Consider the following 26,676-nt stretch of genomic DNA (forward strand, 5'->3'; position numbering starts at 1 on the left):
ATTGAAATATTAAATTTGACATCATAGATCACATGGTTTGGCAGCAATATTGGATTTAACCTAAAACCTTTAAAAAAACATCTTCTCCCAAACCACCAAATCGATTGACTCAAAACTTTACATGTGTCATTGACAAGGCATGGTGAATTTAAAGATGATCACAAAAACGTCATTGGTCACATGGTGTGGCAGCCATATTGGATTGAAGTAAAATATTAAATAATTATATCTCTGAAACCACTTACCCTATTGATGCGCAATTTTACAAATATCATCTAACAGCACTGTTGCATATAGTAATAATAATAATAATAATAATAATAATAATAATAATAATTCATTTATTTTGTATAGCGCTTTTCAAGAAGCCCAAAGGCGCTTTGATAGAGTGCAAAACATAATGCATAACAATACATGAAAACAACAATTGCAAAAAGACAAGAATCAATAGGGAAATATTTAAAGCAAAAGGAGGGAGAAGGAGAAGTGATAGTCAGGGGTTAAATGCTGTGGGTTGAATGTTGAATGCAGTGTTGAACAGGTGGGTCTTTAGTGATGTTTTGAATGTGGTGAGTGAGGAGGAGTCTCTGATGGTGTGAGGTAGTGAGTTCCAGAGGGTGGGAGCAGCGATGGAGAAGGCCCTGTCCCCCCAGGATCTGAATTTGGTCCGGATGGGGGGGGGGGGGGGGGGGTCAGGAGGTTGGTACCAGCAGAGCGGAGGTTGCGGGTGGGAGTGTGTCTGGAGAGGAGGTCAGCCAGGTAGGATGGGGCCAGCTTATGGAGGGCTTTGTATGTCAAGAGGAGGATTTTGTACTGGATTCTCTGGGGGATGGGGAGCCAGTGAAGCTTGTAAAGGACGGGGGTGATGTGGTCACGGGTCCGGGAATGGGTGAGTAGACGGGCAGCGGAGTTCTGAATGTATTGGAGTTTATTGGTGATTTTTGAGGGTGAACCATAGAGGAGGCTATTGCAGTAGTCCAGACGGGAGGTGATGAAGGCGTGGATGAGGGTTTCTGCAGCCGTGGAGGAGAGGGATGAGCGGAGACGGGCGATGTTTTTCAGGTGAAAGAAGGCTGTCTTTGTGATCTGTTTAGTGTATTTGTCGAAGGAGAGGGTTTGGTCAAAGATGACGCCAAGATTCCAGATGTATGGGGAGGTGGATACTGGGATACCGTCGATGTTGAGGGCAAAGTTATGGGTGGATTTTGTGAGCGTTTTTGGGCCAATGATGATTATTTCAGATTTATCACAGTTAAGCTTGAGGAAGTTGATTTGAAGCCAGGATTTTATTTCAGTGATGCAGTTTGTCAGGATAGAGTGGGTGTCGGTGGAGACGGACTTGGTGGAGATGAAAAGCTGGATGTCATCGGCGAAGCAGTGGAATTGGAGACCATGACGGCGGATTAAGTGACCGAGGGGGTACAGGTAAAGGATGAAGAGGAGGGGGCCAAGAACTGAACCTTGGGGGACACCTTGGGGGAGGGGAGCAGTGGGGGATTTGCAGTTATTGATGGAGATGAACTGGCGTCTGTCAGAGAGGTATGATTTAATCCAAGAGAGGGCAGTGCCGGTAACGTTAAAGGTGGATTCAAGTCGGGTGAGGAGGATGGTGTGATCGATGGTGTCAAAGGCAGCGCTGAGGTCGAGGAGGACGAGAATGTTGAGGTTGCCAGCGTCAGAGGAGAGGAGAAGGTCGTTGGTGATTTTGAGGAGAGCAGTTTCAGTACTGTGGTTGGAGCGGAATCCGGATTGGAATGTTTCATACAGGTTATTGGCAGAGAGGTGATGTTTGAGTTGAGTGGCTACAGCGTGTTCCAAAACTTTTGACAGAAAGGGTAGGTTGGAGATGGGTCTGAAGTTGTTTAGGGTGTCAGGGTTGAGTCCAGGTTTTTTTAGAATGGGGGTAACAGCAGCAATTTTGAGGGAAGGTGGGACGATGCCTGTAGACAGGGAGGAGTTTATTGTTGCAATGATAAGTGGAGAGAGAGCAGGGAGGGAGGCCTTGACAAAGCTGGAGGGGATGGGGTCAAGAGTGCAGGTGGCAGTTTTCATTCCTATGAGGCGTTCAGAGAGGTCAGTAGGGGAGATTGGGGAGAACCGAGACAGGGGATGGCAGGACAAGGGGGGGGCAGGTGGTTGGAGGGGGAGCATGTGCGGCGGTGGTCAAGCTGTTGTAGATGTTGTCAATTTTGCGTTGGAAGAAAGAGAGGAAGGAGATGCAGTTGTCTACTGTGAATGACTGGGTGGTGGTGTTCAGGGGGCGGAGGAGTTTGTTTATTGTCGAGAAGAGTGCTTTTGGGTCTCCTATGGGTCTGCCATTGGTCTGCCCTCCCCCATGCAAGATGAGATTTTTTCAGAGAGGGTGGATGAGAATGAGGTCGGTGAAAGAGCATGCCAGGCAGGAGCAAGTAGTAGGCGGAGATGCATGATGGGGTGGAGCGGGTATTGAGCAGAAGGAGCCTTGCGGCGGAGTACCGCAGAGCCATGCCAGGCAGGAGCGGAGAGACGAGACGAGGCCAAGGTTGAGGAGGTGAAACAATGGTCCCAACCCACGGGAGCGGTAGGCCAGAGTGGCTAATTTGAGAGTAGTAGGCGGAGCGGGCGTGGGAGAGGGCATCTTTGTAGTGTTGTAGGTGGTCCTTGTAGGCTTGGGAGTGAACTGTGAGACCTGTTTTATTGCGGAGTCTTTCAAGTTGGCGAGCACGAGTTTTCATCAGGCGGAGTTCAGGGGTAAACCAGGGAGCAGAATGGGTGAAAGAAACTGTTTTGGTTTTTACAGGCGCAAGCTGGTCAAGGCAGGAGGAGAGTGTGGTTGTAGTAGTCAGTGAGGTCGGAAGGGGTGTGGAGGTCAACGAAGGGAGAAGTGGACATTTTTTCAGAGAGGGTGGATGAGAATGAGGTAGGTGAAAGAGCATTTAGCTTACGGAAGTTGATAGTGCGATAATGTCTTGGTGTTGGGGTGGGGATGTTGATGGTCATAGTGATAGCTAAGTGGTCAGAGAGGGTGAGGTCGGAGCCAGAGAGATGGTGCAAAATTAATCCAGTGGAGCAGACAAGGTCCAAAATGTGACCACGGATATGGGTAGGAAAGTTGACATGTTGAGTGAGGTTAAAGCAGGTGAGTAAATCAGTGAAGTCAGTGGTTATTGTGGAGTCAGTGGAGTCCATGTGGATATTGAAATCACCAAGGAGGAGGATTGAGGGGGAGAGGGAACATAGCTGGGTCAGAAAGTAGGAGAAGTCAGACAGGAATGATGGGTGTGGTTTGGGAGGGCGGTAGACGACAGCCATGACTGACTGCGTGCGACCAGAGAGTTTAAAAGCCAGGTGTTCAAATGATGAGGATGAGGCGATGGGGATGAGGCTGGTCCTGATGTCTTGACGGTGGATAACGGCAATTCCACCACCTCGGCCCTCCGAGCGTGGTTTATTGACGTAGGAATATCCATTGGGTGTGGTGAGGTTGAGTGTGTAGTAGTCCAGAGGTTGTTGCCAGGTTTCAGTGAGACAGAGAAAGTCCAGTTTGTTATCCAGGATGTATTCGTTCAGGATGAGGCATTTGTTGTTGAGGGACCGGGTGTTGAACAGGGTGAGCTTGATGTTGTTTTGAACAGCAAGGATGAATTCAGGTGATTTAGCCAAGGTTCGTAGGCAGGAGGTGCCATTGTGTGCGTTGCTGTGACCAGGTGCGCTGGGACGAAGAGTGAGAGTGCGCTGAGCCGACCAGAGGACGGGGACGGAGTTACCTGATTGTAAATATACAAACTTACGACCGGAAACACGGTGAATGTACCTGGGTCGTCGGAGGAGTCCATTTGATTTGATGGCAGAGATGCATGATGGGGTGGAGCGGGTATTGAGCAGAAGGAGCCTTGCGGCGGAGTACCGCAGAGCCATGCCAGGCAGGAGCGGAGAGACGAGACGAGGCCAAGGTTGAGGAGGTGAAACAATGGTCCCAACCCACGGGAGCGGGCCCGAGGAAACGAAGGAGCCAGGTAGGTGAAGCCAGGAGCAGAGCCGGGACCAAGCAGAGGGCAGGCAGGAGCAAAGAGACGATCACGAGGCCAAGGTTGATCACGGCAAAGCGGCAAATGCAGCGGCAATCGACCGCCGCCGCTACAAATCAAGATCACGGCGGGAAACCGCCACCAAACCGCTGCGATGGTCACAACCCACGAGAGCGTGCCCGAGGAAACAGAGAGCAGGCGAAGGAGCCGGGCAGGCGAAGCAGGGAGCAGAGCCGGGGCTATGCAGAGGGCAGACTCAATGGCCAAAAAATCCGCACGACCACCAAAAAAACAAGCAACTGACAGTGGCCCGGTCGAAGAAGCGGCGAGCATGTGACGCCTGCGTCCTCTTCATACCGGACCGGAAGCGGTATTCAGTTTGAAAATAGCATATGATGTCGTAGGTCACGCATATAGTTTGCATATAGTTTGAAAATTATGATGTCGTAGGTCACGTGGTTTGGCAGCCATCTGGGATAGAAAAACGAACCTTATCCGATCAACACGAAACTTCACAAATGTGATCCATACATATGCAGAGTGTATATTTTTTAAGGTCATATGTCATGTGGTATGGCAGCCATATTAGCTTGAAAGCCGATATTTAACAAAAAAACTGCTTCACGAGCTGATATTTCTCTGAAACTGCTTCACCGATCGATGTGAAACTTGTCATGGCTGGTGAAAATATGATACTTGATAACAGCTGAAGGGATTGAAATCAAGCTTGTTTATTTTTCGGACAGTGCATGAGAGCATCTACCCGTAGTGGGACTTTGCGGAGGCATATTGGCGACACAGTCGCATTGTTCTAGTTTCTTCTGATATATGCCTCTTAATATAGATGACACACATACTTATCGTACACATATGGACCTACAAACGAGACACGACACAGGAATATTAATCGATAAAAATAGAGCCACTGATTTTTGGGGAAGTGACGATCAGGGTACCAGCGACGTCACAACAATGGCGGCGCTTTTCTCTTCTCACCAGTTGTACTGGGTGGTTTCGCCATTTCTTCCCAGCGTTGTTTGTCTGTGGTCTACCCTTTTAAATGCTGGGCATGAAGCAAGGAAGCAGCATGTACCATTTTAAAAGTCTTAGGCATGACTCGGTCGGGGTTCAAACCGTCGACCTACCAGATGCAGAGCAGATGCTCGAACCATTATACCACCCAGTCTGGACTCTGGTATCAATCGACATGTGGAGCGGACACTCTAACCATTACACCACCCAGTCTGGACTCTGGTATCAACTGCAAACGCGGAGCGGACAATCTAAATATTACACCACCCAGCCTGGTATCGATTGAAAACATGGAGCGGACACTCCAGCCATTACACCACCTAGTCTGGTATCATCCCAGACGTATAGAGGACGCTCTACCCATTACACCACCCAGGCTGGACTCTGGTATCGATCACAGAGATCTGTAAGAGATATGTCGGTGTGTTTTGTGTGAAAAATGTTTTATGCTTAGAAAGACTAATTAATTTACCGATTTACAATAAAATCAATGACCGTTGTGTACAGGTTTGAGCCCACGAAGGGAAGCAATTGGGTGGTTGCTGGTTGCGTTAGACAGGTGATTGATTGTTCTGTACAGGTTATTTAACACACGTTTTCTCTGCGGGGGAAACGTAAGTGGCCACTATGAGCATGTGGTCTTTCTGTAAAGGTGGTCACTAAGTCAGGTTTGACTATTTTGAACATAAATCGGAACATTAATCAGAAAACAAACCTGTAGTTTAGCAGTACTTTGGCTCTGAATTTGTCCCAATCGCCCATGCACAGAGAAGAGCGAGATAATTTTTAAGCTGTGAAGCCGCTTCAACATTTGGCTATGTCAGTCTGTCAAAAATGAAGAAGAACCTTTCTAACCCACCGTGTTTAATTGTAAAGGGTTCTAAAGTGTAATTCTAATGGGTTCTAAACGGTACCATAATTCTAATGAGTTCTAAAGGGTGCCATAATTCTAATAGTTTCTAAAGGGTAATTCCAATGGGTTAAAAAAGGTAATTCTAGTGGATTCTAAAGGGTGATTCTAAAGGGTTCAAAAGGATCATTCTAAAGGGTAATTCGAAAAGGTTCTGAGGTGTTCTAAAGGGTAATTCTAATGGGTTCTAAAGGTTAATTATAAAGGGTTCTCAAGGGTAATTCTAAAGTTTTGTAAAAGGTAATTCTAATGGGTTTCATTCATTTATAGGCCTTGTCTATTTCATATTAAAATGCCAAACTGAGCCGCTTCCATCGGATACGGGTGCAATTTTTTTTTTTTACTCTGCCTACTTCTCTGGAAGTCAAACAAAATGGGAAATCATACCAAACAGTAAACCTACTGTTTTTAAGGACGTCATAAAGGACATACAACAAATAACTAATGTAACGTGTTTGATAGGGTGGTTTAATAAACACTGGGTAAAACGACGGTAAATTCCGGAATTAAATTTATAGGACTTTTACAATCTTTATTTTATTAAATTGAATTATATACTTGAACACTGTAGAAGTGGTTCCCAAACTTTTTAGCATGATGCCTGCCTTTTAGTTTTCACCAAATCCTCATGTCCCCACCCATTTTTTTTGTTGAAATAAATTTTACTCTTTGTGCTCAAAATGTATTTATATTATTGTTCATGATCGGTAGACCAACAATGATTCCAACATCCTCTTCCCGCCACCAATGCAAGGGAAAACCAAGCTTCTACTCTTTAGCTGTTTTTAGTTCAGCCTGGTGTTGGCTTAGCGGTGAGGGTGCCGGCTTGGGATCCTAGGATCCTGGGTTCGAATCCTGGTCGATCGCTGAATTAACGCCAGGGGGGTTGACTCAGCCTGTCATCCTTCCGAGGTCGGCAAATTGAGTACCAGCTTGATGGGATGAATGATCACGGTGTGTACCCCGATTTAGAATAGGTACACCGTATCCCTGTGCATCGTAAGAGGCGACTAAGGGTTGGCGTCAGGAAGGGCATCCGGCCATAAAAACATTGCCTCAAACAGGGAACCATGATCGTCATGGGGCCCGCAAGGCTAACCCCCGCTCTAGCGGGGAAAATGGCCTTAAAACGATCATTCAGTTCACAAATGAATTAGCTGTAGTGTTATTCACAGGTGGCAGCACGCACAGAGCTAGCGTGATGTTTGAAGGCCGTGTGGGTATTGCAAGGTGGATAATGTTGGTATTCGTATAAATAGCCAGCTTCATTGATTAATTTTTGAATATTTAAGGCGAATTCGACATAGAAAATGATTATTTTTTTTCCACATGGTCTCGTGCCTCTTTCCACTCCTGCCCTCCCCCATACCCACCTCACACCCTACAGGGGGTGCACGTAACCCGTTTGGGAACCATTGCTGGAGAACACAATTTACATTCTTGTCACTTCGGAGACCCTCCAGTTTTGCAGTATTTGGGCATGTTAAATAGGGTGGTGTATAAAATTGCTTCAATTACGCCAAACTTCCGGAATTTTTAAACGATCTTTATTTAATATTAGTATTTTATTAAAATTGAAGTATATACTTGAACTTCCATCTGCATTGGGTATTGTGATCTAGGAACTTTCGAGTTTAACTTTTTCTCAGTTGCAGATCTACACTTGCCTTCACATAAACTAGCACTCTGAGCATTGTATAATGTAATTGCCTCTCTTATTTAAGCAAGGGTTCCAGCATTCTACCATCTGAATTCTACAGGGTGACCTGAAAGCCACTTTACCCCTCTCCAATAACGCATTCGTTCTTAAATTCTTAATATACAGGTTTTATTGTGCAGTACTTACAATAACTAGATGATATTCATAGAATACTTACCCTGCGCAGTCAACTTGGTGTGAGCCAACTCTTGTTTTTGAACGTTTCTTTTTTTTTGATCGAATATGGCTGCCAGAACACGTCAGCGATGATATCATAAATTTATATTCTCTAAATAATTGTTGCATAGATCATGCTCAATAAATTTCAAACTGATCAGACAAGCGTTGTCCCTGTCGAATTATCACGTCATAATTATGGCACCAATGACGTCATCGTTAACAACACCTATTCCCCATATGGAGTTATTTACAATGAGCCACGTTTCAATTTTTTCCATGGAGCAGTTTTGGAGATATAGAGGTGCAACATTTTTCGGTTTTTCCAAGATGGCGCCTGTAACACATGACCTATGATGACATAATAATCATCAAAATATTTTACAGGAGGAGGCCCTCCTATAGTGAAAATTTAGTGTCAATCGGACCAAGAATTGCAGAGAAAAAAATTCATACTGATCGAATCAAGCATTGTACTTGTTGAATTATGACGTCATAATTAAAGTATCGATGACATCATCATTAACTTATCTTATTCCACAAGCAGAGTACTTGACAATGAGCCATGTTTCAGTTTTTTTTTCCATGGAGCGGTTTCGGAGATATAGAGGTGCAACCTTTGTTCGATTTTTTCAAGATGGTGCCTGTACCACGTGACCTATGCCGTCATAATTATCATTTTTAAAATTCCACAGGAGGAGCCGCTCATATTCTGAAAATGTCATGCCAATCGGACTAACAGTTGCAGAGGAATTTTTTTTTTTCATACTGATCAGATCAAGCGTTGTTCTTGTCGAATTATGACGTCTTAATTAGGGCACCGATGACATCATCATCAACATATCTTATTCCCCATGGTGAGTACTTGACAATGAGCCATGTTTCCATTTATTCCATTGAGTGGTTTTGGAGATATAGAGGTGTAACGTTCTTCCAGGATGGCACCTGTCAAACGTGACCTATGACGTCATAATATTCATTGAAATATTCTACAGGAGGAGGCCCTCCTATGGTGAAAATTTTTTTTATTTTTTATTATTATTATTTTTTTTGTATACAACATCGAGGCTCGTGAAAGAGCGAACATTAATCACACAGAAAGACAAACAGACACACAAAACAAATAACATCGGGAGCGGTAGACAAGATGGGGAGAGAGGGGGAAGGACACAAACACAACATTTGAGAGCAGGGACCGAGAGACATGGAGACATCGAGAGAACTGTGGGAGGGAGAGGGCTTTGGGAGGGAGGCATGGGAAGGGGGGGGGGGGGTGGGAGAGGTATAAAACATATGGACACTGCCAAGACTTCCAGGAAGGAAGTTGGAATTTCAAACAAGGTGGATCTGGGGTGAATTAGTGGGGGTAGAAAAGATCAAGGTTTTGGATGGGGGAAGATAAGAGATGGTGGTGAACAGCTGTTTTGAAGACCTGGAGGGAGGAGTGTGATTGAAGTGAGTGTGGGAGTTTGTTCCAGAGGCGGGAGAAAAGAGGAATGAAAGAATGAAGGTGAGCAGAGAGCCGAGATTTTGGCAGTTTAACCATCAAAGGGTGGCTGGCAGATCTTGTGCGACCTGTAGGAATATTTGGGGGACAGAGCACAGAGAGAGCTGGGGGAGCAAGGCCGGAGAGGAGTCGGTAGAAGACAGAAAGACCACCTACCTGCCTGCGGTGAGTGAGTGAAAGGCCCTCAGAGATAGCTTCATCGCGGGAGATTCCAATGATTCTGAAAGCTTTGGATTCAACAGCGTGAAGCCGAGCCAGGTGTGAGGCAGGAGCACCAGCCCATAGGGGAGAACAGTATTCCATTGAGCTGCGGATGAAAGCCTTGTATGTGGTGAGGAGCTCAGGTGTGCCTAGGAAGGACTTCGCACGACGGAGGATGCCCAGTCGGCGACTGGCTTTGGAGGCCAGCTTGGAAATGTGGTTTTCCCAAGAAAGATCATGGCAGATGGTGAGACCCAAAAGCTTGAGCGACAGAACTTCTTGGAGAGGATTGTTGAGAAAGTAGATGGGAGGGTTGTCCAGTCGATCTTTTCGGAGAGACATAGTAAGAGTGTGAGATTTGTCAGGATTGAAAGACATGACATTGTCTTTGTGACATGACAGACATGACATGACATTGAAAGACACAAAGACATTTCATGTCAATCGGACCAACGGTTGCCGAGAAAATGAATATTTAAAATGCAGATACGTACGTATATAACCGAATGCTTAACCCCGCTTTTCGCTTCGCGAGCGAAGGGTAATTAATCAGTCATTGCATATGTATGCGCTCCATCATTCTCCTGAGTCAGTGGTGCCGCTTACCACAGTGGGGGAAGGGAAGAGGAGGGACAGGAGGAAGGGAGGTGTGAGAAATTTAGCAGGGGTAAAGCAACTTTAAGGCCACCCTCTAAAAGTGGAGGGGGTCTAATACCTTGGCAGGAGCACAGGGTCCCTCTTTAAAATTATTTTATGCCAATCCACACCCAGGCTAAATCAATACACACCTGAAATTCTACTAAACTTCCTCCCCAAGTTTGTGTTTTGTGATGTGCTCTACCTTTCATCAATTTTTTAAGCTTACAAAGGAGACAACAAAACAGGTTGGCAACACTGGAACAATGTGCCATGACTTTCTGTCCAACTACATTCCGACCATTAGCTATGGCAACTTGTACCTGGCACGCTGGTGATGCAAAGGATGTGGGAGTTGCACACAGGAAAATGCTGCAGGATTCGTTCCGGACGGTTTGCATCAATCACGAGAACCTTTCCCGTTTCCTGTGTGCTCGCGCACACCCACACCAAGCTCGAGAGCTCGTCCCGGGCTCGCAGTTCTTTCTGCTTCTCCTGCATATGATGTGGACAACAATCCCGAGTTATCTGCAGTGTCGCCTGCTACCTTACAGCATGTTTAAATACCAGTGCAATTTAGCAATTTAGCAAAATTTAGCCTTACTTAATTCATAAAGCCTCAAAAAAAATATTGTAAAACTAGTAAACACAAACCTGCTGCTTTCAATAACATAATATTGAAAAACTACTATATTGCATTACAACCCCACCTTCCCGACCCCTCAACCCTCTCACGTGTAGTTCAAGCTCCAGACGCTCTAAACTGCTTTGGGAATCGGAACGATGCAGAGTTTCACCCAGTGTGGTCTCAGCATCACTTTCTCCCCCATAAAAAACACTTCCACCCACCACTGAGCCACCATCACGGGTCCGCCCACCAGAGAGGTTGACACCTGCTGCACACCATAACTAGAAGAAAAACTACATAATCAATATAAGACAGCTTCAACTTAATCTATCATCAATTAAGACAAAATTTAAGGATCATCAAACTATAATTTGAGAAATGTCTGTGTTTGTTTGACTTCTATACACAACTGAACCGCTGGATATAATGAGTTGAAACTGCTGGATGTATTTGGGGTGTACACGGGAAGGTTTTCAGGTGATGAAAGGAAAATTCATATTCATGGATGCTCAGGGTGGGGGCAGGACCCCAATTATCTTTTTGTAAATATTGGTACGGCGACGGGTCTCAAACGAACAATGCACACCAGGTGTGTCGGGTAAAGGTAGGTCACCATGTCCACCCATAGTTTGTGTACGAGTCAGTGATCAAGACCACAAGACAGCTGGGTGAATCTGCCTGTCAAAATGGTTGAGCAAACAGACAGGCATTCCGCATTTAAAACAGCTATTCCCAAATGTTCCCACGTATAGGTTTGTTTGTTAATTCATGAATGTGCTATGGATGAAACAGGTTCTCATTTACGAACAGGATTTATAAACAAAGCGGGGGAGGAAAGGAGAAACATTTAGTTGACAAAATCCACTGTGGCATGAATTTGGCCATGGTGCCGGTGATAGCTCGCCTACTCTTCGTGCAGGACAACGTGCGATCTTTAATGTCCACCAACTAATGTCAAGAGATGGGATGCCCAGTTCAACGCCCATCCTATGGACGGCGCACACATTGATGAAACACTCTGCCTGTGAAACACCGGGATGACAGTTTATAGCTGGGTCGGGATTCAAACCCAGGCTAGACAGCTTAGAGACGAGTGTGCGCACCTCTAGGCCATCCTGTCAACTCCGTTGCTCCACTAATGATAATGGAACTGCTTCAGAACCAGCTGAAACAGTTTCTTAGGCAAGGTAACTGGGTTGTTTGTAATTGCATTTATCTCCCTAAGAAGAGACCAGAGGAGGAAATTGGAATTTAGCCAGAGTACCATAACACATAACACAAATTTAAAGGAAATAAATGTAGGATCTTTAACATGTACAAAAAGTGCTTTTGAATATGGGGGCAGGAATCTTAACACAGTACATAACATAATGCCCAACACCCGCAATGCACTAATATAACCTTTCATATTTGGATCCAAAAAAAAGTTGTGGTTTTTTTTTTTTACAGCTTTTTACAGTGATCGAGGCTCATGGAAGAGCTAAGATTCTATTTGGAATCAACCTCGACTACACAATTCAGAAGTGAGGATGCTAACTGAGCTATCCAGTCAGTCCGTGGTATGTATCATCGCAGAGCCTCACCCATCCAGTATGTATGTATATATGCATGTATATATTGTTATGGACTAGTGTAACATTTCCTCGTGCTTTAGTGAAGGCTATATTGCATTCATTGTTTGACACATGCTTCCTTTATACGACTGAAGCACTCTTGCAGGAATATTGTCCCAAATATCCTGTAGTACATTCCACCGTTCTGTAAGTACAGTTGAGTTTCTCTTGTTACCTCCACACCGAAGGTGGATGGAGGTTCTGTTTTCACCCCTGTCCGTATGTTTGTGAACAGGATATCTCAAAAAGTTGTTGACAGATTCGGACGAAACCTGGTGGACAGGTTGGGTGTTTGACAAGGACGAATCGATTTGATTTAATGAAGATCCGAATACAGATCCGGATACGAGAATTTTTTAAAAGTGTTTCTTCACCATTGAGTGATAGGGCCAAAAACGATATATAGCATGATGTTTCAAAAAGTTGTGGATGACTCGTGACGAAACAAGGTGGACGAGTTGGTTAGGCAACAAGAACCAGCTGATTCGATTTTGATTCATGTCCGGGTCCAGATCTGGCCTGTCAGAGGGCCGCAAAACGTAAACTGTTCAGCCTGGCGGAGGTATGCTCTCTACCGAATGCCCTTCTAGTTTTTCTGTTCCCAGGTAATCCCATATGGGCTCGATGGGACTCATGTCCAGACATTTGGGTGGCCATTGTAACACTTGGAGCACACCGACTGTAACCTTGTTCTCCAAATATTTTACTGTATTGGAAGTGCATTTTGGATAATTATCTTTTTGGAAAATGAATCCTCTTCCAATTATATGATTTCCACTAGCAAGTGCATGGTGGCTCCATTATTTCCTTGTAGTTCCCTTTTTTTAGCATCCCATTAATTTAAAAAAGTTTTCCTATACAAAAAGGTGAGACAACCCCAGGCAGCCACAGAGTCTCGCTCGTGTTTAACAGTAGGCTGCAAACATTGCGTGTCATAACATTCTTCCGGTCTTCAGTGTACGAACTGGCTTCTCTTAGATCCAAAAAGTTTAAACTTCGATTCATCAGACCAAAGTATCCAGTTCCATTGTTCAGTCACCAAATCTCGGTGTGGCTTGCAAATTTCAGTCCTTATTCTGTGGTCTCAGCAGTGGTTTATTTGCTGCGGCCCTGCCATAGAGACCTCTTGCATTCAGCTTTCTGCGCACCATGTTGAGAGAGATGTCAATGTTCAGCCCTGCCCCCATTTTATTTGTCAGCATCTGACTTTATTTTCTTCTACCACATAAGCTGAGCAACTTCAAGTGTTTGTCTTGCCTTGGGGAAGTTCTTCTGGATCTTCCAAGTCCTTGCGACAAAGGTGCTTCCATCAAGTATTAACAGAGGAGGATGGACACTTATCCAACCAAGATATTCTAGTTTTGTATTTTTAATTAATTTTCTGAAATTTGTATCATTTGTTTTTCACTTGGAAGTTGTGGGTTACGGTGTAAATAAAGGTGGGAAAAGTCTGATTTAATGCAATTTCATTCTTGGCTATAAGGCAACAAAAGGTGAAAATTTTGAAAGTGGGTGTAGACTTTCTATAGGCGCAATATATATATATATATATATATATATATATATATATATATATATATATATATATATATATAGATATATAGATATATATATACGTAGTGTGTTCAAAAAGTATCCGACCTTTATTTTTCGTGCGTAAAAAAGAAGAAGCTAGGGAGGCGTTGATTGGTGCACTTATGTAGGCGATCCTAATGCGCACGCGTGAATTTTTTCCCACCTGCAGAAGCTGTCATTCGACCGCAGACCGCCGATGAGTGAGGACATGTAAGTGAGCGCCGTCGGATTTTCGTTTTTGACAAAATGACGGAAAAACTTGAACAACGCTACTGCATCACATTTTGTGTTTTTTGGCCTCGGGGATGTTGGATGCTTCCATTGTGATGACTGCAACTTGGTTTCTGGGTCGTACCCATAAACCCAGGACTCATCGCCAGTGATCACTGTGTTGAGGAAGCTGGGATCGCTGTTCACAGTCTCCAGCATGTCCTGTGCGATCTCCAAACGGAGTTGCTTCTGCTCAATCGTTAGCAGCTTTGGTACGAACTTCGCTGAGATTCTCCTGAAGCCCAAATCCTCCTTCATAATGGAATGAACGGTGTTGAATCTTGCGGATCGTTTCCACTTGGGAATCGCCAAGCTTTACACAAAATTTGATGTCGTAGCGTTGTTCAAGTTTTTCCGTCATTTTGTCAAAAACGAAAATCCGACGGCGCTCACTTACATGTCCTCACTCATCGGCAGTCTGCCGTCGAATGACAGCTTCTGCAGGTGGGAAAAAATTCACGCGTGCGCATTAGGATCGCCTACATACGTGCACCAATCAACGCCTCCCTAGCCTTTTTTTTTTTTTTACGCACGAAAAATAAAGGTCGGATACTTTTTGAACACAGTAGTGTGTATATATATATATATATATATATATATATATATATATATATATATATATATATATATATATATATATATATTATTACTGACCGCGGATAATATGTTGTTTTGCCGAGCGGATGGCGCCGCGGCCGAACAGTTACCCCGACTAACCCGATTCCTGGACGTTGGCCGAAATCGCGCCACAGGTATTCAATTTGGAAACCTCTAAAGCGACCGAATGTAAAGAGGAAGAAGAAGAAGACGTACAGAAGAGTAACAGGATTTATTATCTACACACACTAAAGCAAAAGGAGCAGTGAAGGTTATATACAGGGAAAATGGAAAAAGCAGGTGACACAGTGCAAATATTAACTTATACAAGCTTACTTATACCCAGGGACAAGACAAAAGACAGACTACGAACACACTTACACGGGGGATGATGATAGGAATGGCAGGAGGTGGATGGCTGGAGGGGGAGGAAGCGTCAGGTCCCTGCAAACGGCAGGGCTGGAGGTGACAGCTCCGACTCCTCGCGTTCTTGGCGGGAAAACCTCGGTGGCGTCGACGCAAACTCTTGGTGTCCCTTTTTGTGCTCCTCCTCAACTCAACCCTCACAAGGCTTGCTGCCTTTCTTGGCTTCACTCTGCCTCACTCCGCCTCACTTCTCTTTACCTCTCCCACTCTCTTTTGTAACCAACTCTCTTTCCGCCACCAACCACCAACCAACCAACGTTCTGACGCGCTTCATCAAAGGCTTCCGCGCGTGGTTTTTATATCGCCTCCGGCGATCAAGCCGCCCGCCTCCCGGACACGCCCATCGGTGAGCTCACCTCGGCCCTGATTGGTCGCGAGGGCTCACCGACCCCGCCCTTGGGGGAGGCGTTGGCAAGGCCACGCCTTGTTCCCGGCGCTGGGCCGACTCCTCCCACCTTTGGCTCCGAGATTACCTCGTGGCTAATGGGGTCTTGGGATGAAGAAAACTGCCCAAATGCAGTTGGCAATGGAGTTGGCAAAAGGGGAATGCAGTTGGCAATTGACGAAAGGGGAATGTGAAAGGAATCTACTCTATTTCACTTGGTGCAATGGAGTATTTCAATTAATGGAAGACACAGCCTTACACTAATACACATAATAAAGATATAACTATGGAACAAGGGGGGAAATCTATGATTGGCTAACGTGTGGTGTTTATGAACTAGTTACGGGACGCACTTTGACCTTTATACATAACTGGAGCAAGGAGGGCGATATTTTACAACAATTTACTATACAATAAAAAAAACACAATAAAAAAAACACAATCCTCATATCCACAACAATATATACATAAATATATATATATATCAATCAATCAATCAGAATATAATTTCAGTTCTCCAACCTAATGAGCGCACGAGGTGATGTCACCCCACCACGTACGTACGCCTTGCCTGCCAAGCTCCGGAAGAGCCATCTGACAGTGCGTAATTTAGATCTTGGTTCAGATACTATCACAAGTGCATACAAAACTCAGTTACCGACCTGGTTTCGCCCTTGTTGGGGCTTCATCAGGACAACGCAGTGAGTCCTGCATACACTTGTGAATCTGAAAACCTTTCGGTTATAAACCAGTCATTATGCGACTCCATATTATCAGTGGTGAACCGCCATTAAGGTATCCCATCCAGCTATCACTGTACATTGATGGGAGCGATAAGCACCGCCTGCCACACGGTGCATTACCTCTGGTATCCACTCATTATATGGAGTCACCTGGATGCGGTCGGGAGTAACCAATCAGAATATAATTTCATTTCTCCAACCTAATGAGCGCACGCTGTGACATCACCGCCACGTGCATGTGGTTTATGTTACGTTTTCACCCCTGTCTGTCGTGTTTGTCTGTCTGTGAACAAGATATTTCAAAAAGTTGTGGACGGATTAGAACGAAATACGAGATATATGTCATACTAAGTGAAAAGTCCCTGGTGTTGGGCTAGCGGCTAGGGTGCCAGCTTAGGATCCTAGGATCCTGGGTTCGAATCCCGGTCGATCGCTGAATTAACGCCAGGGGGGTTGACTCAGCCTGTCATCCTTCCGAGGTCGGCTAATTGAGTACCAGTTCACTGGTAATTCCCTGCTTGTCGTAAAAGGCGACAAAAAGGGTTGGCGGCAGGAAGGGCATCCGGCCATAAAACATTGCTTCAAAAAGGGGACCGAAAAACAACAACAACCACGGTCCCCGAAAAAGGCCAACCCCCGCTTGCGGGGAAAAATGGCCTCTAAAGGTGGGTTTAAGTGAAAAGTCCCGTTGGAATATAAGGAGCAGATGACAATCCAAATTAATGGCTGAAAACAATATCAACAAAGATTAAAGATTCAAAATGAAGGACTCACTTTAATGATTGGATCTTTCTCACAGAGTGGGCGACAGTACACGGGTACTGGCAAACTGCGCATCTTTGCTTCATCCAGATTACCTGTACCACTCTGACCCACACAACTGTTTCATCACACACTGACCATTCTCATACTTGTTCAGTTTAAGAACACCTTTTCAATGGTGAGATTAGGTTTAACAAATAATTCACAATCTTACAAAATGGAACACCTTGAGAAAAGCAAGCCAAATGCTCAAGGTGGATTCTTACAGTGCAGGCCCTATGAGCAGGGTGCTCAAGCCTACATTATGAATTTTAAAATTAGACATGAAATAAAAACATTTCATCGATCATCAAAGTTGTTTTACTTCTTTCCAGTAGGAAGCTGCCATGTGTCCTTAGGAACGACGACATAATGACAGAAGTCTGGCTTACATGACGGTACTTGATCGGGAGACTCCAACCGAAGGCTTGCAGCCGTCCATCATCCTCACGCACGTGTGCTCGTACCTGCCGGTACTGCTCACGCTTCTGTTCCCGGCGACATGCTGACACTCCTCCACTGAGCACACATCACAGCAGTTCATGAACATAGATCACACTATACCATAGTGGAATGCTTCATAATAACCCATAGATGGTGACTCCAGGAGCGAAAGCAATACGGAAACAAAATAAAATGGGACTGCAGATAATAAACGGAAACAAAAGGTGAAAAGCGTGATTATTTCGTGCAATGTGCAGCAAATACTGACTCGTCATAGAGGAAGTCAAAGGCTCGAGCAGAATGACTTGGGTGCCGTGGTGTATTAGGTCCTTCATCCATTGAGGCTGGTGCCACTTGGCTGCTGGGAGCGTTGTACAAGAGATGTGGTTGGGGAGCTGGCCGACGTGAAGTGCCACTTGATGAGCTGAATAGCCTGCTAAAGCTGAGAAAAGGACATGGGTTGAAGAGATGATTAAAAAAAATGCTGTCTTCTTACTTGCAAAATTGAAGATTCTTAAGTACAGTACTGTATTTTTTTGGCGTGCAAGTCAATGTGGAGTATCAGTCAAATTGTCTAATTTTCCCATTTCCCCTTTTTGTGCTTTTATTTGAAATACTATATTGGCCGACCTTCCAAAAAATTAGGAATCCGAATGTAAATAGTTTTTCAAAATGTTTGTTATCATATAGTGGTACAGTATTTTTATTTGCAGTACATTACAGGTATAGAGGTACAGTACATTTTTAGAGGTATGAAATGGCTGAAAACTTGAGGTGTGGATGGAGGTTCCGACTAGCCTGGTGTTGGCTTAGCAGTTAGGGCACAGGCTTGGGATCCGAGGACCCTGAGTTTGAATCCTGGTCGATCGCTGAATTAACGCCAGGGGGGTTGACTCAGCCTGTCATCCTTCCGAGGTCGGCAAATTGAGTACCAGCTTGCTCGGATGAATGATCCCGGTGTGTACCCCGATTTAGAATAGGTACACCGTATCCCTGCATATCGTAAGAGGTGACTAAGGGTTGGCGTCAGGAAGGGCATCCGGCCATAAAAACATTTCCTCAAACAGGGAACCATGATTGTCATTTGGCCTGCAAGGCTAACCCTCGCTCTAGCGGAGAAAAATGGCCTTCAAACAATCATTCATTCATATTCATATATATAGAGAGAAAAAAATAGAAGACACTATCCAGTCCCAAACACATTTCTCACTGACACTATTTTCTGTGCACAGCCATATTCCTGTCATTTTCGTCAGCCAACTTCCAACTTAAAAGCTGCCGTGTCTGACCAGTGTGACTTTACGGGAGGCATTTTGAGATGAGGTATCAAGGTTGGATACACATGATTGGGATTGAAAGGGATGCGTGATTACCTCCGCCACCGAAGGTGGATGGAGGTTATGTTTTCACCCCTGTCTGTCGTGTTTGTCTGTGAACAAGATATTTCAAAAAGTTGTGGATGGATTAGAACGAAATTTGGCAGAAAGCTAGTGTATGTGACAAGGACAAAATGATTACAATGAACATAAAGCACAAAATTCGATTTTGGTGAAGATCTGGATTCGGCTAGTAGAATTTTCAAAGTGATTCTTCACCATTGGGAGATAGGGCTAAAAACGATAACAAGCAGGATATCTCAAAAAGTTGTGGACGGATTTGGACGAATCTTGGTGGACCGGTTGCGTGTATAACAAGGAAGAGTTCATTCTATTTTGGTGAAGATTCAGATCCGGAACCGGCTAGAAGAATATTTTAAGTGATTCTTCACCATTGAGTGATCGGGCTAAAACCGACATATAGCAGGATATCTCAAAAAGTTGTTGGTGGATTCGGACGAATCTTGGTGGACAGGTTGGGTGTGTGACAAGATCAAATTGATTCGATTTTGGTGAAGATCCGAATACGGATCCGGATAAGATAGTTTTTCTATTTTTATTTTTCAAGTGATTCTTCACCTTCGAGTGATAGGGCCAAAAGCAATATACATATACCATGATATTTCAGAAAGGTGTGGACGACTTATGACAAAACTAGGTGGATGAATTGGTCAGGCGACAAGAACAAGCCGATATCGATTTTGGGTCAGGTCCGGATCTAGACGTGTGGGATACAAAACGTAAACTGTTCAGCCTGGCACAAGTATTCTCTCCAGCAAGTGCCATTCTAGTTATATTTGTTAAATTCTCAGTCTTGTTTTAATTAAAATTGTTGTATTGGTAAGGGTTTTGTGGCATAACGTAAATATTTTGCAGATGTAGCTGTGCTCTGTCTACCAGTCTGAGAAAAAGAAACATTATTATCATCATCATTCTTACCAATTTTAGTTTTTGCCGATTCATACGATTATATGAAACACATTATTTGTACTGGTGAATGTTGGGTATACATATTTGCATTATTGTATTCAGCTACAAGTTAACTCATGCAATGCAATTTGCCAAAATGATCAAATTTGGGCCTGGACAAAGGAATGTGTTGCAGTATATACATTCAAATAAAAGAGAGGAATACATACAACTGCCAGAATGAAGAGCGCTTTTTCTCTTGTAAAGAAACATATTCACGAGAAGCCCTGGAGAAAATGTTTGATAAAAATGTTTACAAAGCAAAGAAGCAACAATGAACATAAAGCACAAAATTATTAAAGTCTTTAAAAGTGTGCAAACAGGCAATGTTGAGACTTCAGTTGCATCATATACTTTATATGAAAATGTATTACAATTACTGTATGTCTGCCTTTACTATAGATGACATTTACACAATTAAAAATATCCTTTACAATGCCGAAAACACAGTTGGATATCTACAACCTACAATTTTTATTGTTATCCACAGTTTCAACCGAGATGAAACCCACAAACCATGAAACGCATGTTTGATTCGGTAATCAAGGAAAAATATCATGGCAATCTCTGGAATGTGGTACTGTTCCTTCAGGACAATGTAATGCTTATACTTGCAGAGTTGGGAAAGTGGTTTTGTGAGATGTATTTAGATATGGCTCTCTTCAAGTCACTTGCTTTCCTAATGTGAAAACACCCCTCGGTCAAAGGAAATTGGTCATATGATGTTAAGGTTGCTGATTTGGTGGCTTTGGAGTCATTTCATGGAATTATTAGGTCATGACTAGGATGCCATCTCGATCTCAGAGATAAACTTGTAAAATGGGTCGTGATATCTGGATGTCTGTCCAGTTGTCTGTTAACTTTTTAATACAAGACAGGAGCCCCGGTGTGGCTACTGTGGCTCGTACCGAGCGATAAAGTTATTGGAGCATGGAATGAAGGTATTGGAAAGGGTGTTGGAGAGGAGGATAAGGAAGAAGGTGAAGATCGACGAAATGCAGTTTGGATTTATGCCAGGAAGAGGAACGACAGACGCGCTCTTTATTGTGAGGCAGTTGCAGGAGAAGTACATGGAGAAGAGGAAGAAGTTGTTTCTTGGGTTTGTTGATCTGGAGAAAGCATTCGATAGGGTTCCACGCGAAGTATTGACGTGGGCATTGAGGAAGTTAGGAGTGGAGGAATTGTTGATCAGAGTAGTGATGGCAATGTACAAAAGAGCGCGCACAGCTGTAAGGACGAAGGACGGGAACAGTGGTGAGTTTGAGGTGAAGGTGGGAGTGCATCAGGGGTCGGTACTAAGTCCACTACTATTTGTAGCTGTGATGGAGGTGCTGGCTCAGAACTTAAAGGAGGGTTTACCATGGGAGTTGTTGTATGCAGATGATCTGGTGTTGATTGCGGAAAGTATTGATGGACTGAAGGAAAAGTTGAACAAGTGGAAGGAATGTATGGAGACAAAAGGTCTGAAGGTGAATATCGGAAAGACGAAGGTGATGGCAAGTGGTAAAGCATGTGGTGAGGTGGAAAGAACTGGGAAGTGGCCATGTGCTGTGTGCAGGAAGGGTGTCGGAGTGAACTCCATTCAATGTACAATGTGCGCTGAGTGGGTTCATCAAAAATGCAGTGGTCTGAGAGGGTCATTAACCAGTGTGGCAGCTACATTCAAATGTAAGGTGTGCACAGAGGGAGCTGCAGATGGAGGAAATGTTGAGTTGGATCTTGGAGACGACGTGAAGCTGGAAGGTGTGAAAACATTTTGCTACCCCTGAGACATGCTGAATGGAGAAGGTGGATCAGACTCGGCAACGGTTGCTCGAGTGAGATGTGCATGGAAGAAGTTCCGGGAACTGAGTGGCGTGCTGATGAGGAGGGGAGTGTCGTTGAAGCTGAAGGGAAAGGTGTATGCTGCATGTGTGAGAAGTGTTATGATTTATGGGAGCGAGACATGGGTCATGAACGTAGAGCAGCTACGAAGGCTGGAAAGGGTGGAAATGCGAATGGTTCGGTGGATGTGCAGAGTATTGTTGAGAGAGAGGAAGACAAATGATGAATTGCGAAAGATGATGGGAATAGAGCCTGTGATTGATGCTGTGAAGAGGAACAGGTTGAGATGGTTTGGTCATGTGTTGAGGAAGGATGAAAGCGACTGGTTGAGAAGAGTGATGGAAATGAATGTAGAAGGACGTAGAGGACGGGGAAGACCGAGAAAGACTTGGCTAAAGATAGTGGAAGAAGAAATGCGGGCAAGGGGGTTAACAAGGAGAGATGCAGAAAATAGGGCAAAATGGAGAAGATTGTCATGGGGACCGCAAGGCTAACTCCCGCTCAAGCAGGGAAAATGGCCTTAAAATGCATGTTGTTGTTGTTGGACAGTAGCCCGCACAACCACCCGGGCATCGATTTCGGATGGGGGGGGGGGGGGGGGGGGGTGGGAGTGGGCGGATATGGGAGGGGGTGTGGGGTCACCCCTGAAACTTTGGATCCATACTCGTTCTCGATCTTGAACCCCACTTTGGATCCCATCAGCCCACTAAGGGCTTTTTATTTTACTTTTAAAATAGTGACACGATTGGGAAAAGGATGGACTAATTTTTTTGAAATACAAGGGTACTGTTGTGAAATAAAGACATGTTTTCACTCGAAAATGGCTCCTCTTCTGATCAGCCAAAGAAGCTTTTGTGTACCACAGATATGGGCTATGTGTGAAATCAACTCTACAAGAAATACACAAACGCTTTGAAAACTTTCCTAACCCTCCTCAAGAAGCTCACCGTATCATCTCTGTCCAACGCACAGCCTCCTGCAATTCCATCAGCCGTTCTTTGTACTGGTTCCTCTCCATGAGAACACGTGCCATCTCCACACGAGTGAACCGCTTCCGCTGAGCCATTGGTACCTCACCCTACCACACAGGGACATTACAACCTGCTCAACATCAGCACCGTCATCACTCCACTTACTCACTAGAATAAATATTCATGCATTCCCAGCAGCTAACCACAGACCCACTACTATTTACTTATTTTCGGTATAGCTCCTATTCAATATTTTCGGTATAGCTATGAAGTAATATTCACAGGGATGTTTTTTAAAAAATATCCCTGCAAGGTTCCTTTTTTATCATCCCCGTTGCTCCAGTTATCACAGGTATAATTTCAGCGCTCTTCAGCTTCCAGGATCTTTTTCACTTCATTTTCGAGGTCTTAATATTTGGACATTTTCTCTATTTCTGTGTCGCTTAGGCCAAAATCAATGGGAACTGACCCTTCAATTAGCAATGCCTTCTTTTCTTTTTTTACCTCAGTACTATATCCGGTCACAATGCTTTGTTTTCTATGTTCATGATCGATGGAATCATTAGGTCAGACGTGAGAATGAGCATTGAACTCCCTCGTTTTCAATTATCGCTTTTGGTTCATGTTTCCAAGAATTTTCTGGAATTGGGGTATTGATATTTTTGTTGATGTGCCAGTGATTACTCAACACGCTTTGTTGTGACTTTGAGTGTGCAGCTGCTTTGACACCAGTGACATGTTTTGATATATCTAGTTTATAGATTTCTGCTTGTGGCCAGTTCATTATTCTGCAGCTGCAGGAGAAAACTGGTAATTGCGACTAAGTTCCTTGGAGAAAGGTGTTTTCAGGATCAGCCTCGTTCTACGCAGGTATTTGTTGGTAATTTTTTGGCACATTTGTTTGTGACATACAGGGCATTCAGAAAGTATTCAGACCCCTTCACTTTTTTCACATTTTGTTATGTTGCAGCCTTATGCTGAAATCGTTTAAATTCATTTTCCCCTCATCAATCTACACTCAATACCCCATAATGACAAAGAGAAAACAGGATTTTAGAAAGTTTTGCAAATTTATTAAAAAGAAAAAATTGAAATATCACGTTGACATAAGTATTCATACCCTTTGCTATGACACTTGAAATTTAGCTCAGGTGCCTCCCATTTCTCTTGATCATCTTTGAGATGTTTCGACACCTTGATTGGAGTCCACCTGTGGTAAATTCAATTGATTGGACATGATTTTGAAAAGCACACACCTGTCTATACAAGGTCTCACAGCTGACAATGCATATCAGAGCAAAAACCAAGCCATGAGGTCGAAGGAACTGCCTGCAGAGCTCCGAGACAGGATTGTGTCGAGGCCCAGATCTGGCAAAGCCGACAAAAAAATTCTGCTGCATTGAAGCTTTCCAAGAGCACAGTGGCCTCCATAATTCTTAAATAAAAGAAGTTTGGAACAACCAGGACTCTTCCAAGAGCTGGCCGCCCAGCCAAACTGAGCAATCGGGGGAGAAGGGCCTTGGTAAGAGAGGTGACCAAGAACCCGATGGTCACTCTGGCTGAGCTCCAGAGATCCTGTGTGGAGATGGGAGAAACTTCCAGAAGGACAACCATCACAGCAACACTCCACCGATCTGGGCTTTATGGCAGAGTGGCCAGACGAAAGCCTCTCCTCGGTGAAAGACACATGAAAGCTCGCTTGGAGCTTGCAAAAAAGCACCGAAAGGACTCTCAGACTGTGAGAAACAAGATTCTGTGGTCTGATGAAACCAAGATTGAACTGTTTGACTTCCGTCTGGCCACTCTGCCATAAAGCCCAGATCGGTGGAGTGTTGCAGTGATGGTTGTCCTTCTGGAAGTTTCTCCCATCTCCACACAGGATCTCTGGAGCTCAGTCAGATTGACCATCGGGTTCTTGGTCACCTCTCTTACCAAGGCCCTTCTCTCCCGATTGCTCAGTTTGGCCGGGCGGCCAGCTCTTGGAAGAGTCCTGGTTGTTCCAAACTTCTTTTATTTAAGAATTATGGAGGCCACTGTGCTCTAGGGAACCTTCAATGCAGCAGAAATTTTTTTGTAGGCTTCCCCAGATCTGTGCCTCGACACAATCCTGTCTCTGAGCTCTGCAGGCAGTTCCTTCGACCTCATGGCTTGGTTTTTGCTCTGATATGCATTGTCAGCTGTGAGACCTTATATAGACAGGTGTGTGCTTTTCAAAATCATGTCCAATCAATTCAATTTACCACAGGTGACTCCAATCAAGGTGTAGAAACAGCTCAAAGATGATCAAGAGAAATGGGAGGCACCTGCGCTAAATTTCAAGGGTCATAGCAAAGGGTATGAATACTTATGTCAATGTGATATTTCAGTTTTTTCTTTTTAATAAATTTGCAAAACTTTCTAAAATCCTGTTTTCTCTTTGTCATTATGGGGTATTGAGTGCAGACTGAGGGAAAAAATGAATTTAAACGATTTCAGCAGAAGGCTGCAACATAACAAAATGTGAAAAAAGTGAAGGGGTCTGAATACTTTCTGAATGCACTGTATCTGGTGGCACTTTTCTACTCCGAGATATTTTTGTGATGCTTCATTGTCTAGCTCCTGCATTGTTGTTCATCTCGACTTTTATGCTTGTTTTTGTTGGTCTACCTTGCACGAATGTGCATTTGACAAACTTATCTAGGACAAATTCCATGCGAATGTTCCGTTTCACTTATTTGTCTTGTTCTGCCAATTTTTCATTGTTTGGTGCAAACAGTTTTAAATCATTCATGTACAGTAGATGTATCACCTTTCTTGTCTCTTTGAATGCTCTCTTATTGAATGCTAGGGTGTATATAATATATATCTATGTCTGACACACCGCCATCCAATGAGAGGGAGATTGTGTGTGTGTGTGTGTGTGTGTGTTTTTGTGTGTGTATGTAGTCCCACCAGGTCTTCAAGATATATATATATATATATATATATATATCACCTTTCTTGTCTCTTTGAATGCTCTCTTATTGAATGCTAGGGTGTATATAATATATATCTATGTCTGACACACCGCCATCCAATGAGAGGGAGATTGTGTGTGTGTGTGTGTGTGTGTGTGTGTGTGTGTGTGCTCTCTTATTGAATGCTAGGGTGTATATAATATATATCTATGTCTGACACACCGCCATCCAATGAGAGGGAGATTGTGTGTGTGTGTGTGTGTGTATATATATATATATATATATATATATATATATATATATATATATATATATATATATATATATATATATATATATATATATATATATATATACTTATATATTGAAGACCTGGAGGGAATATAATAGTTATAATAGTCCTTCCAGGTCTTCAAGGCAGCTATTCACCACCATCTCAGATCGTCCCCAATTCTGAACCATGATCTTTTCTACCCTTCTACCCTCATTCACACCACCCAATTCCCACCTCCTTCCAATTTTCCCTTCTTGGAGTTTCCCTGTATCCATTTTGTCCACCGCATGCATGCGTGTTTTTCGTCCCGTTTTTTTTTTTTTGTTGTATCCTGTACTTGCTCTTCCACAAGCCTCGACTATGTATCCAAAAAAATAATAATCAAACAATGGAAACATTGATAGAATGCATCTTCTCATGGATAAAAATCATAATTCCTGGAAAGAGGAATGAAGCAACAACTCATTTACCTCACTGCATCTTTACCCACAAACCAACACCATAAAAATGCACGCTACTCATTACGAGTCGCACAACAAAACAACAAAACTCACGTCTTCGTCATTATCTCCATTCTCTTTCCAGGCACGCTCAAGGTCTTGTTTCATTCTTGGAAGACAGTAAAGAGGATAAGGCACATACAGTCAAAGATTACTCACCATTTTATGAGCAACA

At 43.8% G+C, this 26,676-nt stretch overlaps 1 protein-coding gene across 3 annotated transcripts in view; it reads right to left on the bottom strand.

Moving 5' to 3' along the window:
• LOC137427602 (C-Jun-amino-terminal kinase-interacting protein 4) overlaps nucleotides 1-26,676 on the bottom strand; it is a 229,969-nt gene that overhangs the window by 54,806 nt on the left and 148,487 nt on the right. For all 3 annotated transcript variants that reach the window (XR_013623219.1, XM_078776573.1, XM_068117245.2), the window contains exons 12-19: nucleotides 26,556-26,610; nucleotides 22,768-22,898; nucleotides 20,167-20,223; nucleotides 17,920-18,093; nucleotides 17,600-17,726; nucleotides 17,181-17,273; nucleotides 10,905-11,078; nucleotides 10,493-10,664 (exon numbers count right to left, since the gene is read on the bottom strand). Coding sequence is in view for 2 of the 3 variants with exons in the window: in XM_078776573.1 (XP_078632699.1) it covers nucleotides 10,493-10,664; nucleotides 10,905-11,078; nucleotides 17,181-17,273; nucleotides 17,600-17,726; nucleotides 17,920-18,093; nucleotides 20,167-20,223; nucleotides 22,768-22,898; nucleotides 26,556-26,610 (983 nt within the window). In the remaining variant the exon portion in view is untranslated. The remainder of the gene's footprint in view (nucleotides 1-10,492; nucleotides 10,665-10,904; nucleotides 11,079-17,180; nucleotides 17,274-17,599; nucleotides 17,727-17,919; nucleotides 18,094-20,166; nucleotides 20,224-22,767; nucleotides 22,899-26,555; nucleotides 26,611-26,676) is intronic.

This window comes from Myxine glutinosa, chromosome 1 (assembly GCF_964187855.1).
Source record: "Myxine glutinosa chromosome 1, kmMyxGlut1.1, whole genome shotgun sequence".
Classification (NCBI taxonomy): Eukaryota; Metazoa; Chordata; class Myxini; order Myxiniformes; family Myxinidae; genus Myxine; species Myxine glutinosa.